This window comes from Saccostrea cucullata, unplaced genomic scaffold, assembly GCF_032062105.1.
Source record: "Saccostrea cucullata isolate Sc308-1 unplaced genomic scaffold, CSIRO_AGI_Scuc_v1 ctg489, whole genome shotgun sequence".
In the NCBI taxonomy this organism is placed as follows: Eukaryota; Metazoa; Mollusca; class Bivalvia; order Ostreida; family Ostreidae; genus Saccostrea; species Saccostrea cuccullata.
In genome coordinates, this window is record NW_026935196.1 from 138,900 (window position 1) to 155,033 (window position 16,134).

The 16,134-nt window shown below is 34.3% G+C and overlaps 1 protein-coding gene across 5 annotated transcripts; it reads right to left on the minus strand.

Moving 5' to 3' along the window:
- Positions 1–247: 247 nt before the first annotated feature.
- On the minus strand, positions 248–15,688 carry LOC134242202 (solute carrier family 12 member 8-like). Of its 5 annotated transcripts, none has more exons than XM_062724280.1 (14): positions 15,594–15,688; positions 7,170–7,433; positions 6,764–6,904; positions 6,364–6,555; positions 5,737–5,854; positions 4,662–4,775; positions 4,105–4,306; positions 3,895–3,982; positions 3,330–3,476; positions 2,496–3,000; positions 2,160–2,251; positions 1,812–1,929; positions 1,545–1,602; positions 248–1,333 (listed from the first exon to the last, which is right to left on the minus strand). In XM_062724280.1, the coding sequence occupies exons 2-14, from the start codon at positions 7,377–7,379 to the stop codon at positions 1,165–1,167; spliced, it is 2,154 nt and encodes a 717-aa protein (XP_062580264.1). In that variant the 5' UTR covers positions 7,380–7,433; positions 15,594–15,688; the 3' UTR covers positions 248–1,164. The 5 variants fall into 5 exon arrangements, with proteins under 5 accessions (XP_062580264.1, XP_062580265.1, XP_062580266.1 ...); XM_062724281.1 differs by having other exon boundaries at positions 7,170–7,429; positions 15,594–15,652; XM_062724282.1 differs by lacking the exon at positions 15,594–15,688 and adding an exon at positions 11,357–11,470.
- Between the last annotated feature and the right edge of the window lie 446 nt (positions 15,689–16,134).

The following is a 16,134-nucleotide window of genomic DNA, read 5'->3' on the forward strand; positions in this document are numbered from 1 at the left end:
TCTTACAGAAAAAATAAAACTGCTGCAAAATAAAAGCTGTATACAGTTGTCAAGGATATAAATGTATTTTGTAGGAATATCAGAAACATAATAAAATAATAATAAAATAAATATACAACCTACAAAATAAATATACAACCTATACATTAGAGATTCATTAAAGAGATCAATAACTACACGTTATAAGAGTCTAATATTATGGCTAATCCGATATAAACTTTTAGGGGAACTTATTTGTAACAAGCATCCTGTAAACAATATCACAAAGCTATTACCGGTAAACACAACAATAAAATAAATATACTGGATTTCTTCTCCAGAATAAAGGGACTATGTCATATACCATTGAAATGATGAAAGATAAGGATTATCATAGGGACTTTATCTTCAAATAATTAATAGCTTGTCCAAAGTTGACCTTAAAAATAAATTTGTGAATTTCATCTTCCAAAAAAAAAATTATTAATAATATAGCACTTTATAAATCAAAATAAAGAAAATTAAAAAAACCCAAACAAAACAAACATTAAAATTCATTTGTATACAGGAAACTGTAATCTGAAGTACATGTATATATGTAAATCCAAATTTAAATTTAATATATATCAAGCTAAATCTGGCAAGAAAAGAAAAATGTTCAGACACAAGGAAGCACAAATAAAATTGATGGAAAACTCTGGAAGTTTTTAAAATAATATATTTTCCTTGTATATTCCCAAAATAATCTACAATCATTTAAGCCACCTAAAGATCCCCCCAAAAAATCAACATCATTCTCCTTATATCACTGTTAAAATAAAATATCATTTGTAATACATGTAATAAATAACAAGGTCAATATAATGGTATTTAACAGTGATCCTAACTATTATGTCTCAAATTCCAATAAAGCATAAAAAGAGGTGCACCAAAAGCTCCACCCCAATTAATGGGAAAGATGAAAACCTGCTAATGACTCTTACAGAGTCTGATTAAAACAAAGGAAAATGCCAAACTTCATATACTTTAGAGGTTCAAGTCATGTGAAAATGTTTTAGAAACCAGATTTAGACTCAGAGACTGCATTCTAAGTTTCTATTGGTAGAAACATATACATCTATCTGGTGTTTTGAGGAGAATGAAGATGGAATGTTTATAATTTTGTGTGATGAACACTGTAATCATTCAGTCACTGTTGTAATCATCAAAGTTCTCTCCCCTGACAATCTCGGACTGATGATAGCGCCCTCTGCTGGCAAAGTCCTCATTGTCGTCAGTTAGCTGGGCAGCCATTAGGTTCATTGCTGGCGTGGCTGGCGCGACGATTATCTCCTCTTGTACATCCTTCCCACCTCTGTTAATGGAGAAATCATAAGCTGACTATTGATAATTCTATTAGAAAATCTAAAGTAAAGTTTACAAGTGTAAAAGACGAAAGCTGTGGAAAATTTTAAAATAAGTTTTTAACACACACACAAGCAACTTAACAGGTACTATACATGTATCCACTCAAATTTCATTGTGAGGGGATAATAAAGTATTAGTAATACAAAATATATATTTACCTGCAACAACGTTTAATGCCTCCTTTAATCCACTCATACATGTTAAAATCGGCAATTCCTGCAGAGAAACAAAAACAAGAATGGTCATGTTTAATTTTACTATATACTAAAACTTATGTTTATTTGAAATCCTTTTGGGAAAAAAAAATTCAAAGTTGTATTGAAATCAAGTCAATAACCCAAAGAAAAAGAACTTTCATCAAGTTAAACAGGTTGACCTTTGGCTCAGCTTGAGCTGACTTGTAGTGTATTGAAGTGGTAGCCTACCTGGGAAGTAGCCTGGGCTGGCCTGTCCTATGTAGATGTATATGATTAGTACAACTGTCATCTCCCCCAAGGCATAGGCCCACTGTACCGAGAACATGATGACGATACACACTAAGGTCTGGAAGCAAATACATGTATCATTAAACTTATCATTTTATCAGTGGTCTTAAAAAATAATTTAAGCAAGGTCAACTTAAAGTTTCATTAGCCTTACATAAAAGTTGAATTGTTCACCATTTTAAATACTGTGGTGAGATTGGTAGCAATACACATACCCCAAACAGTGAGAGCCACCTGTTACATAGGAAAGAGTACATACCGTGGAGAGACTGGTAATAATACACATACCCCAAACAGTGAGAGCCACCTGTTACATAGGAAAGAGTACCAGGAGGTCGGTTGTTTGATGATTTCATCGCTCAAGGATTTCTTCTCTTTTTCTGTTAACAGTTAATTTATCATAAATTATATTCAATGAACTTCACAAACGCCATTTCAAATAAAGAATAATCATAAAAGTAAAGTTTAAACATATTATCTTCTGTACAGAAGATGTGGATTTTTTTGGTTCATAAAGAACTTTACCATGAATTCTGTACGTACCATCATCCCAATATTACATCATTCTGAATACTTTATAAACAATATACTTGACCCTACATTGTGTATATTTCTCTTTGTTACCTGTTCCTTGTGGTGTTTTCTCAGGTAGAAGATTAGACTTGTCCCCCTGGTCAGTGGTGTTCTCCGCGGAGAACCGCCTCTTGGTGGCGTCAAAGTCTGCCTCAGGTGTGGTGGCTCCACTCTGACCACTCCCCTGTCTAACAAGGTGGTGCTGCCCGCGCTGTGTCATTCTCTCTGGGAACAGACTGTCTAAATCACTGGCCAGCTTCTCAAATGAATCCTTAGGTCTCGGGACCGTGTAAGTTCCATAACTAACACCGCCATTTCCCAGGTCCCCAGCAGACAGCTTCTTTTTGTTCACGGGTCCATATTTAAGTTCATTTTCCTGATGTTTATCGTAAGACATGGCAAGTGCAAAGTAGGCATAATCTATAGCTGCGTAGGTCATCATAAATGCAGTAGTGACAATTGGGGCTAGGGAGTTTACGTCCCCCACAAAGATGAATAGAAGTGTGACTAGAGTTATAAGGATTAAAGCATAAATAGGAACTTTGTTAGGTCCTCTCTGAAAAAAAGATAAGAAACTCATTTAAGATTGATTATGGCAAAAATTAAACTCAACTTGTCTCTTATTGAAAAAGATGTCTTCAAAGAAGTACATGAACCTTTGTTTTTTTTTTACCCCAAAAAGGTCACTGGTAAAAAATTATGCTAATAAAAATCTATTAATCATGTACATGTGTAAAATATTTTCATTACGCTTGTAACAGAAGCTCATCTTTAATAATCAACCCTATTATTCTAAACACATTGCAGACAGAAACTTATTTTACATTACAAGTGAAAATAGGAATAAAACATAATTAAACCTAAAGTCTTTCAATTTATACTGACCCCTTGACCTAATAAACGAATTATTGGCATGACGTTCTCGTTCGCTATGGACTGGAGGATTCTGGGAGGTCCATAAAGACTTCCCATACACGACGATACAGAGGATATATATAGACCAGCTAACCATAGGAACCCCGCTATAGACACCTGGAAAAAACAATAATTAAACAATTAAAATATCAGCTTTACAGTATGGGAGACCAGAATTAGTTACCTGTAAAGCACATGACACAGACAATCAAAATAACAGCAATAAAATATTGTAAATTACTTTTTATTTCAGAGAACCTTATTTTTGCATGATTTTGCAAGAGAATGTGCTCTAGAAATTTTCATTCTTGCATATATTTGTAATCCTTAAAATTATATAGAGCAAAAACCGTCATTCATGAAAATTTTGTCTGCTTATAAAGATTTCATGAATATCTCACAAAAAAAAGGTGTTGCAAAAATTTAGTGATCTACAGTATTGGAATCCAGCCTGGAAAACAAAGGAAAAGGACAATCAAATTATCAGAATGAATTAAATTTTGCCTTTAAAACCCTGCAGTAATATAAAGCTTACCTTTTCTGCTATCATGACATCATCAATGAGGTAGAAGCGTACACACGTGGCACCAAGGACTAAGGTGAATGAAACATATAGAAGGGTTCTGAAAAGACAGACAAAAAAATCTAAGCATCCCCAGACAAATTACAAACTCAGAATTCTAACCCCAGGGGAAATATCTCAAGTAAATTCCACGCACTGCTGTGAACTTAATCAATTACTCACGAGACACCAAGTGCAGCCAGGGTTCCCTGTGGAATGTTGTTAAACGGGTCTTTAAGATCCCCACTCATGTTGATTCCCGCTAAGATTCCCGTTACCGTTGAAAAGAACAATCCCATCATGCTGAAAAAGCTCTCGCCTTCCAGGAAATCGGGATTGGAATTATTACGTAGATTGACCTCCATATAACCTGTCACACCATGCTCTGTAATCCAAAGCAAAAGTTAAAATCTATTCAGACACATGATTATTTCCCCATGTTTGATACTTAAATATCAATATGATATGAAAATTGGGCTCCTTCTATACATATTACTTACAACACATGAAAATTTTTTATAACTTTTTTTTTTTTATTGAAAGAAAAGGTTAAATAATTGCTACTTGCTAACCTTGTTCCATTTACTGAAAAAGTTGAAAATGAGTCTCATTGATCTGTGTGATCAAAAGATCTGACAATGTGATCAATAACTCACATGTATCTGTGTGTACATAAGATCCCACGATGGTTTTTATAACTCACGGCCTAGTTCAATGTGTACAAAAGATCCACAACTCACCTGGATCCGTGTGTACAAAAGATCCCACGATGAGATCCATGGCAGAAAAGAACAAGGCAAACAACAGAATGAGCTGTAGTCGGATCACCCACTTCACTCCAGCTATGTTTATACCTGAAAAAAATTGAAGATGTGCATATAAAATAGAGGAACTACATGTGTATTGAAGAATTTCAGGGTATATATAGGGTATATTCAATGTCTTGTCGTTGAATATGAAATTTATTTCATAAATGGGACAGGATCCTATCTCAAAAGTGAAATAAATTTCATAGTGTCATAGGCTACATGATGTCAGACGTTACAGCATACCCCCCGCTTGAATTTTCGTCCGTTATTACGTCCGTCTGTCCGTCCGTCTGTTACGCTTTTTCCTTATCCGCAACTCCTCTCATACCACTGAATGAAATTTGATGAAACTTTCACAGAATCTTTATTACATGTTATTGTGCACCTCCTATTTTACTTTTTGATACGACACATATTTTGGGTTTCCCGGCCACAGGAAAACATGGACTTTTTCACCAGTTATAACCATATGGGAGGCGGGGGGTATCATTTAGTGAGCTCATCGCTCACAGTACCTCTAGTTTGAGATTGGAAGTCTTGTAAACTGCATTGCATTGCTCAATATACATACAACAGTAGAGATGTTTTTTTAAAAAGTTATACATTTTCACTATATATGATCTATAAATCCTTATCCTAACTCCAGAACTACTGACCCTGGGGTTATGAATTTCACTATTTTGGCAAAGGGATCAATGCATAAAACAATCATGTCTACAGTGTGACTGCTTGATGTTCAGGAATAAAGATGGAGAATTTCAAAGATTGCATTAATTCAATGGTTTTTAGCTTTACCCCTATGACCTGAGGAGCCATAAACTTTTTTCCCCAAGATGCAAGCTGAAATTGGTAGAAAGTGTTTCAGTGGTCTTCGAGAAAAAGCCTATCAATATTAATTTAAAAATGCTTGTGACTGACACACATCACATGATGACAGACAAAGACAGATAGCATTAGTCACCTAGTGAATCTGGTGACAAAAAAGTTTGAAATATACAATAATTACCCAGCAGAAGCAGCACTAAGGCTATAGCTACACCCCTGGCAATCCATGGATCCTCCTCTCCCATTAGTCGCATGATGGATTCCCCAAACCCCATAACAGACAGTGAACAACTGACAGACTAAAAAAGCATTTTATTGAATTAAAAAAACTACTGTATACAGGGAAATTTTCGCCCCTTTCACCCTACCCGCATTTGTGCGAATTTAAATGGGGGTGAATTCAAAGAATACAGTATAACTTCTTAAACAAAAGTATGAATGGGCGAATTTAAAATGGGGCAAAATTGTTTGCAAGTGTGAAAGGGCGAAAATAAGATGGGGCGAAAATAACCCTGTATACAGTACTTAAATTTCAACATGTAATAAATTCTAATTCTTTTTTGATGGTTCTCAATTCTGTACAGAAAATTTCATTATTTTTCTAGCTGGCACTAACTGCATTGGAAGAATTAAACAGATTGCATTTTAGTTTAACAAAATTCATCACTTGTTGTCTCTTGGGGTTTTTCTGAGTGAATGAACATTGCAAAAAAACAAAAGGGATTTTGTTTGATCTAAAATGTGTACACTTTTTCAAATGCTAAAATAAGTACAAAAGTATACTATGTTTTACATATTAGACTCTTACTTGTGCAAAGCAGTAGAGAATTCCTATACAGCCCCCGATTCTTCCTCCCAGGACATGAGACACGAGGAAATAAACCCCCCCTCCCTCCATCTTACATCGCTCACAGACCCCTATAGCACTCAGGGCCACGATCAGTACTATGAACACAGTCACAAATATCATCAGTATCGTCAGTAGGATACCAGCATTCCCCTGCAATAAAACAGGTCTTACATTCAACTGAGGAAACTTAAATCAGACAATACACCAGTTCTCACCATCAATTAATGAAATTTAAACAGAAAATATAATAAAAAATTATTTTTAATCTTAATTCCATTTTTTTGCCTCTTATTTCATGGAGAGTGTTGTATGTAATCGCTTTAATTTTTTTTACGAGTAATATTTAAGCGAGCCTTACGACAATCCATCCCATCCTGAGGAAGATGACAACACCTAGGATGTTGATGAGACAAGAAGTGAACACTCCGTCCCACGTCCCAAACAGAACAGGCTCCGAAATAAAGAAGTTGGCCTTATACCACGGCTTCTGGGAGGATAGCTAAAAGTTACATATAAATTATATTATAATATCTCTTTTGCTCATGTTTCTTTGTTCAATAAGGATCTTTTCACAGATGTTTAGATGTTCAAGTTTAATTCAGGCAAAAAAGTATTGAAATGTAAAGAGAACCTATGATGTTTTTATATTGTAGATTCTAAATATTGATACTAAAATTATCCACATCTCACATCAACAATAGATATTAATCAGCCCAACGAGCCTCATCCATACTGAGAACTTTGTGAATGAGTAGCATCTCTACCTGATCCTCTCTGAAGAGTTCGTTATGTTTGCCTTCCTCCAGTGACTGGTAGCTGCCATCTTGGATTTCTGAAGGTGACCGGTGCACACCTGATTCTCCTTTGACTGGTTCCCGGCTCAGACCAAACCGGCTCCAGTCCGGCTGCTTCTTCTTCCCCTTGGCCTGGTCTGCCATCAGTGATGTGTTCTCATTGTCTGAGGAACCCGACATTGTTGACCTTTGACCTCCTTGCTCCACTGCATCTTCAACTCATGCTGAGACTATCTTCAAAATTTTTTTTTACAAATTTTAAATTTCTGTTAAAATATGCAAGAAACACTTTTTTCATTTTGCCAGTGATCAAAAATTGTACAGATCTCTTAAAGCATTGAGTGATCGTATTTGATTGTGTGTACTGTTTCATAAATCACGCAAGCTGTGCACACATGACCATATATATTGCCTTTTTTTACTTTATAAAAATGCACAGATCTTGTGTCATATATGATGCATTGTACTGCAATAGGATCAATGCATTAAGTTGACACCTATCTTGCTTAACCACTTTCTATTTCATTGTACCGGTATATTTTACTTAAATACCAAATACCTACTTAATATTTCATTATCCCTTCAATCTGAAGTGGATGATTTACTACAGACAGACAGACAATCACAGAAGTCTACAAAATGGAAGTCTAAAGTCTGGAAACAAATTCACATGTACATGTATCATAGTGCGTCAACAAAGCACTTTTCTATTTTTCTGATTCCAACAACTATGTTTTTCAAGAAACAATAATTTGCGAATTGAATGAAGATACATAGTAACTTGCTTTTTTCTAACATATAATACACTCATCATTTTCTCATTACAGAATCACTGAAGAAAACAAAAGTTCTCTTCAGCTAAACATCTCCACTTTATCACCACATTTACGACTAATTAGAAATTCCCTGACGATCACAGAACAAATCCTCTCAGAATACTGTAACGATCCTGTCCTCTCTCTCTATGCTATCAGCTTTCCGTTGACATTTCCCCATACGATAATTTCTCCTGACGTTGCCTCCAATATTTCTACAGCTCTCAATTACTGAGGACAATGCGTGAAGATTTTGATTACTGGGGAAAATCTGAGTTCTAGTGACTGGCATAGAAACAGAGATACATGCACGCATTCTGTTAATAGAGCTTCAACATTAACCCATACAAATGAAAATGTCATAAGATTATGAGAACATTGTAGACAAGCATGACAATTAATCATAAAAATTTTCATTATTAAAATTATGCATAAGCAGCCATTTAGAAAAATGATTCCAATCAATAGAATGCAACTGAATCCCCCTCCCTCAATTAAAAAAACCCCACAAAATATCAAAACTATTTAATTACTAACAGTGTGTAATGAACAGTAATCGATCTATAATGAATAAGCATGGTAAGTAAACAAAACGAATCAGGAACAGGACAAAAACCGGACACTCTGGTGGAATCAGGGGACTTGGAGAAGTAAACATCTCCTCTGTCAACCGCGGTCATAATAAGCATGAGTGTAATTAGTCTGAAATATGCCGTCATACATATGTAAATCCTGAGCGATTGATTACAGAAACACTGGTAAAAAGACTCAGAAGCCAATTTTTAGTGTCAACTCTTCACTAATGACAGATACAGCTACACATCAGGACTTGTTGACATCTATCATGATCTCCAATAAATATTTATTACTGATTCACATCTGTATATAGTTTCAACAGAGTTACTGAGTTATCCAATCTATCGCTGATACAAAAGCCTATAAAACTGAAAATCTTACTCAATATCGGTAACTGTAAATCAACTCATATAATGTTCCTAATACATTTACAATGTTCATGTACCACTTACATGACTGGCACTTTCTTTTTCATTTTCATTATCTTCAAAAGAAGACTTGTGTTGTATATACTGTAAATGAGACCTATTAACCTACCCCTTTCTTTCTTTTATCTCCAGACTGAAAAACGGAAGCCTAACTTCCCGAGATCACAGCAGGTATGCTATAAATATATTGGTCCTTTTTTTAACCACATTTACCTGTTAAAAACTTCCAATGTAGATAATGACTCATTTCTGGTTTAAGAAATTTAAATCCACCTGACTCCTGTAAGAAAATGTTAGTTCTACAAATAATTGTGAAGCAGTCCCAAAGTGCTGTTATTACAAAATAATTTAATTTCAGTTGTAACACGTCATTTGATTGGTTAAACGGTTTTATCCATTTTGTATAACATAACTTGCCTACGTCACAATGAGTTACGTCAAAAACGTATTAAGTGCTGGACGTTAACTTTTAAAATATGCTATATTTGAAGCCTTTTTCCGAAGGAAAAAATGGAAAAATTGTATCGTTGTCTACATTGAAATTAAATTATAAGGAATGAAGCTTATTTCAATTTATGTTATACGATATAAGAGTGCTTTTTTATAAACCGCTTCGCCGTAAACTGCCCCAAGTTATGTTATATCGTATAACAAAAGTTGAAATAAACTTCATTCCTTAAATAACATTTATTAGACTTTCGTAAGAGTGGTCAGGTTTTTAAAGAAATCAGGCCTATAAATATTAAAATGTTGACTTTATCTATTAGTTATAACAGCTGAAGATATGGACTTTAACTGGATTAAGTTTTCATTCATTTTCGTGGGAAATAAATTTCAGCCTCCATGTAGGTAGCTATTATGTGCAGTGTATTTAACTGAAGGATCAAACTGAAGATGAAGCAGCATAATAAGACTTTAAATCTCAAATTATTGGTTTAATAGAATAAATCTGCATGCCGCTTTCATTTGAACAATGCTGAGAACATTTACATTAACTGATTAAAAGCAACATTTAAATTTAAAAAAAAAGATTATACCTGCAATTTCTTAAGTTTTTTCTCAATCTATGACCTGGCCTATGTCCAAGTATTACAAAGAAGAGTAAATGCTTACTCTCTCCTATCAATAACTCTTTACCAAAAGTATTTCCAAACTAAGGAGCAGGGTGTACTAGCTGCCATGTTATTACTGGTAAGTTCCAGCATTCCTGACTGTGGTCATAATAAGCTGAGGTTCTGCCGGACAGTTTAAGTAATCTTGTAAAATTATGATCCACTCACAAAATGGTTATACATGTACTTAGAAATAACGCTGCAATAGGCTTTGACAATCTGTGGATGGTGCCACATTTTCCCTCAGCTATCGTCACTAGCCTTGACAATGCACAGCCTATTATGATGCCTGCAGATCCCTAATTACAGCAAAAATATTGTCACACTGAATGTACAACCTTAATTAATGCCACAACATCACACACATCATTCCCTGCTAGTGATCAATACAGTACCATGGTTATAATTCATCAAGACCATTCAGTACTGGTTACACTATAGCCTTAATCAGTCAGTGGTCATATGAATCAGTGGACTCAGTGCCTATATATATTTAAATCTCCCTTTTCCCCCTTATTTTCTGGATTCTTGTTCATAAAATAAACAAATGACCATTCAAGAGAAAATCAATCAAGGATGTTCCACCATAATAAGAGCTAATTAAAAGTTGTGACTCAATTACACAAAACTTAAAGGTAAAGGCCAATGGACAATGGTGGTTACAATACATCCAAAATTTTTATAAAATTGTTTTTTCCATGGTCTAATCCCACATGCACTGGGAGAAAAATTTTGTGTCAGAATAGATAAGTGCTGTGTAAAGAAGAAACAATTTATAGTAAAAAAAAAATGAGAGTTTAAGTAAGGGTCAGAATTGATAATGAAATGGATTACACAGGTGTAATGTTAGTCAGTTTACACTGTACCAACCACTCCTCAACTATCTTCATTTTCTAGCAAAGCATTTTTGGTCCACTATGCTTGCCATAAATATTTTTTAAAGTAATGATGCTGCTTGCATGCGATAGGGTCAGACATTTTGCTCTCCAGTATTTGAGTCCTTCATATGAGACTGTATAAACCAAGGTCCTGAATCACAGTAGGTGCGGGCCAACAAAATTCACTCATTTTTAAAAATGACTAAACTATATCACATATTAAGTTACAATCCTCCTGGCGAATTTACAACATTAACATGCACAAATTAAAGAACAATCACAAACTGACTCATGCATGGCTTACAGCTGATCAATTCTCTTTTAACATGTAAGAACGGCTAGAAATACCTTATACAAATCTCCAATCATCTAATCCAGGTACTGTAATTTCAACAGAATTATATTACAGAATCCATCTTTTAAAACCTCTCTGCATGTAAAAATAATGAGAGCAAGGCTCTGATACCCTTCACAATGAGAGAGAGACTGTACCTAGTATTGATTCAGCAATGCAGTTCACCGAATCCTATACCAGTTAAATAATACAACATGATATATAGAGAGTGACAATAATAAACACAAAGTTTCAATTATTTGCACTTTTCTTTTTGGTTCGCCTCAGATCCTGCCTAATCGGATGCAGTGCTACGAAAAGGATAGATATATATAATTGACTTTATTTACAATCTTTATGATCTATGTGTGAGATATGCTTGTATGCACATTGCAAATGTTCTGCATGCAACAAAGAATCGAAAAGAAAATAATGATGCTGAGCTTAAGTGTCCTACAGGTAAATATATATTCAATGAGATGTAAAAATCTGAGGAAATCAATCAGTTTACAGCATAACCAAGCCAGCCTGCCTTGCCCTCTAAGCATTTCCTTTGATATACGTATATACCTATACACTTAATGAACTCAGACTCTGCATAACAAATTATTTGTAAAGATTTGTAAAGCAATCATACAAATTCCCTCTTATTTTCATTTCTGTGTTGTGGTCTTAAATTGCTATTTTGTCTTGTATTATTGAAAAATAATTTTTTTGCATTAAATAATAAAATAGCAGTCCAGTATCCATTTTTCCTTATTGTATCTGAGAATTTTTCATCTGTTCCTTGACCATGTAGCATCTTAAGACAGAAAAACCTCCGTATGAACAATCAATAGGAGATATACTAAGGTCTCCACTCCGGAAAACACACAACCTGAAAATGTCAGAAAATCCATAGCGATAACGTGGTCACCATTAGCTACACGATAGTGATCACTGCAATGGATTTTCAATTACACCCAATAAAGAAATACATTCCATAATCACTGACAAATCAGTCCACAGTAATATTTCATGTGCATATCTTCACTGAATTTATACTGTGTGGGCTAGAAAGCCACCATGGTTACCATTATACTCCTAATAAAAAGGTTAAAGAACAGGAAGAGAAAGGAGATTATTTCAATGTAAAAAAAAATGGATGGACATTGTATTACAAAAACAATGCCTTCAGAAGGGAAGGAGATTTTTCTAGGATTATCCTTCTTTTCTCCTGGAATAATTATCTGTGAGAAAGGGTTGCATATTTTACACCACAGTGTGATTTTGATAGGTTTTTCTTTAATTTATCTCCCCCCCCCCACCAGAGACTGATACTAACATAATGCATACTCAGTATTAAAAGCAGATACTAGAGGAAAGTCAGCTTGCAGTGCCTTGCACCTGAATGCAAGACAGGTGATCCTTAAGACAGCTCACACCTACAACAGCACAACCCAGCCTGAAACAATCTCCCCCTCAGGATATTTACACCATGACTTGCCCTATCTACTTTGTTTTTTTTTTTAAAAAAACTCCTTCTACAATTTTAAACTCTTCCACATCATATATTACCGGGTACCTTGCTAAAACAAATGCAGCAATTTCAAATATAGACCTTACATCACAAAAACAAATGCAATGTTTCAATGGAAGCATTGAAAGGTCTTTCAGGTTTTTGAAGAATAAAATTTGAACTCAATCTGAATATTATTAAAACATGATTAAATTTAAAAAAAACAACAACAACAAAAAAGAATAAGACTTAAAAGTTTCAAAACAACTCACCCCTAAATAATGAAGCTCTAGTAAACTCTCTGTCACAACATATTACGCCATTAAATCAGTAAAACTACAGATCAATGGTGTCTGCTTCACCTCCTCTGTAACATGTGTGTGATGTTCAATGAATCCATAACTACACAATATATATACATGTATCACAAAGACTCTCCATCATGTAATGGAGATCGAGAGCTGTCATGTAAATAACACCAACAACTCCTACATTATATGTAAAGTATTGGAGTCATGGAAAAACATTATCCCTGCTTCTTATGAACAAAATGGTTCTCCTGCACTCTATATGTGAAAAATCTAATGTACCTTAAATTTCTCAGAGTAATTACTTGATATAATGTAAAGATAACAGCCATGGATGGTCAGTTCAATGTATACAGTATCAGACCACTCTAAATAAGAGAGAATTTAATGAGCCATTATCCTTCATGTTTAATGGACAGAGCAAAAGCCAGGATTGACAAAACTGTGAAGATGGAGTGTTAAAATCCATTACATATATCATGTATATCAGCCCTTTTTTTTAAATGTTGCTTCCAATGCCCATAAAATATTCTCACATTTATAAAGTTTATTTTTATGAAAATAAGGAAAGAGCTCCCTTTAAAGTATTGAACAAAAGCCAAACATTTTCAAAGTCAATATATACATGAAATAAAAGAATTTATCAGTTTTGTCGGTGAACTTATGTATCTTTACTTTAAAAGACAAACTATAGAACTGTTTTGGTTTTAAGAAGAGTTTACTGGTATTTAAATAAACCAAACTTTTCCCCTTTAGAAATAAATGGTCAATATTGATTTCTTACATAGTGTATCATCTTAATTTGGATCATGAGCTTCATATAAAGGAGCTCAGAAAAATCAGCCATTTATCCAATACTTCAGCTGTAAATGTAGACCATGATCGGTTAAATGAATCATACAAGATGCTCACATTACACATCTATTGCTAATTCACACTTACTGCAAAGTGCTTTGTGACAAATCACGTAACAACTTTTTTTGTAAGGCTGATCAGTTCAATCATATATTTAATGAGTGGAATTAAGATTTTATTCTGCAAGTGGTGTTCCAATATATAACCCTATAGCTCCCTTTCTAAAGAGAAAATTCTTTTAAATCTTATGTCAGTTTTGATTATTTTCAATATTCAAAAATTTCTGAATCAGTAAGAGTCTATACCTACAATGGATTCCTAAACTTTATAAAAATCCTTACAAATAAAGATTTGTAGCGAGTTTCAGTAAATGTTCTCTGTACAGGGGTTTGTTAACACTTGCCTTATATCAATTAAGGTAAACCTCAAATGCATGAAAAAGAATACTTAATACAAATTCTTTGATATGATCAATTCAAAACTTTTAAAAAGAGATCTTATTATTAGAAGTATATTTTTGAATCATTAATTCATTTATTCCTAATCCTATATTTCATATCTGAGTCATTCTTATTCACTTATGAAACAAAGCTTACTTTCTTTAGAGAAATGAACATACTTTTGCAATCCTTCACTCCTCCATTGACCATAGATCCATTGACAGGCAATGGGGGGGGGGGGGGGGACACACTTCTTCTAAAGCTTCATACTTGACTTTTCCTACTTGTCTGCATTTTCTAAGGGGGTCATTTTTACTTGAATTAGCATATACATTTAAAAATTTTGGATCAGATCCAACCCCCCCCCCTTTTTTTAAATTTGTATATAATTGATGGAGGTGAAATCCTGACAACTTCTCCGAAGAGAAAAGAGATGGATAAAAATCATGGATTAATTCATCCATGTCTTGTGAATTTGTTACAGTGTTCTTAAGTATCAGGAGCCCGTTTTACAAAAGGACTTACGACTTAAGACCAAGTTTAATTATTCATATAAGTTTTTAATTAACATTATATCAAAAATTATTTTAAACTTTTTAAATAGAATTTGGTAAGATATTTTTACACAGACAATTTCAAACAGAACAATTAATTTTGCAAAATTTTACTATAATCTGAAATTTTTGGTCTTAGTCGTAAGTTCTTTTGTAAAACGGGATCCAGTATCTCATGATGACTCTGGAGTTAAAGAAAGTATAATCTAGCTGAGATTCCTTCTGAGTTAGAGGAAACTCAGATTAAAGAAAGTAATGATATATTTTTAAAATTTGTCATTTTCGTGTCTGAATCAATTTTTCCTTTCTTTTTACTCATTGATCTGTTAATTTTTAAACCAAGAATATAATTTTCAATCCGCTTTTGCCTCTCAGTGCTTAGATATTAATTTTCAATCTGTGAATAAAATCAATGATGAGCCCTTGTTTTAATAAAACGAACCGTTTTTGTAGCCCATTCGACAGTGTTCGACGCTTGAACATGCTCTCTCATCTGTCAGACAGTTTTAAATCAATGATAGTTATTTATCATTTCTTTTTATGCCATTTGAGTTTACATAAAAAACAAATGCACAATGAAATTGCAGAGAACTTACCCTTTGATGTCTCACTAGCTTCTGAGATGAAAGGCTCTATTTCGTTTGTATTCAGCATTCGCTGCATTGGAAATCGATTCCAACCGGAAGTGACAGTTTGGTAAACAGTAGTCTAGTTCCCATGGACGAAGCATAAGAGGAACAGAGAACCAGACTTTGTGCCAAAAACTTGCAGTGGCGCAATTTAGAAAATCTGCCCTGGAGTGCAAATATTCCACTTCTGATTAAAGATCTCCGATTAATTATTGTACTCTTCAATTCTGAATTAATTTATTTGATCAGCAATGCAACTGATAGGTAAAATAATTGATTGATTGTATGTTGTTTAACGTCCCTCTCGAGAATTTTTTTTCACTCATATGGAAACGCCACCACTTGGCGGTGGAGAGCTGCACATATTTGTCCTATACTCGGCACTTAGGGCCATTGAGCAGGGAGGGTAGCACCTACTGCGACACGGGACCTCGGTTTATACGGCCTCATCCGAAGGACAGGTCTTTATATACGTCCCACATTGGGATTCGAATCCCCGATGTTACAA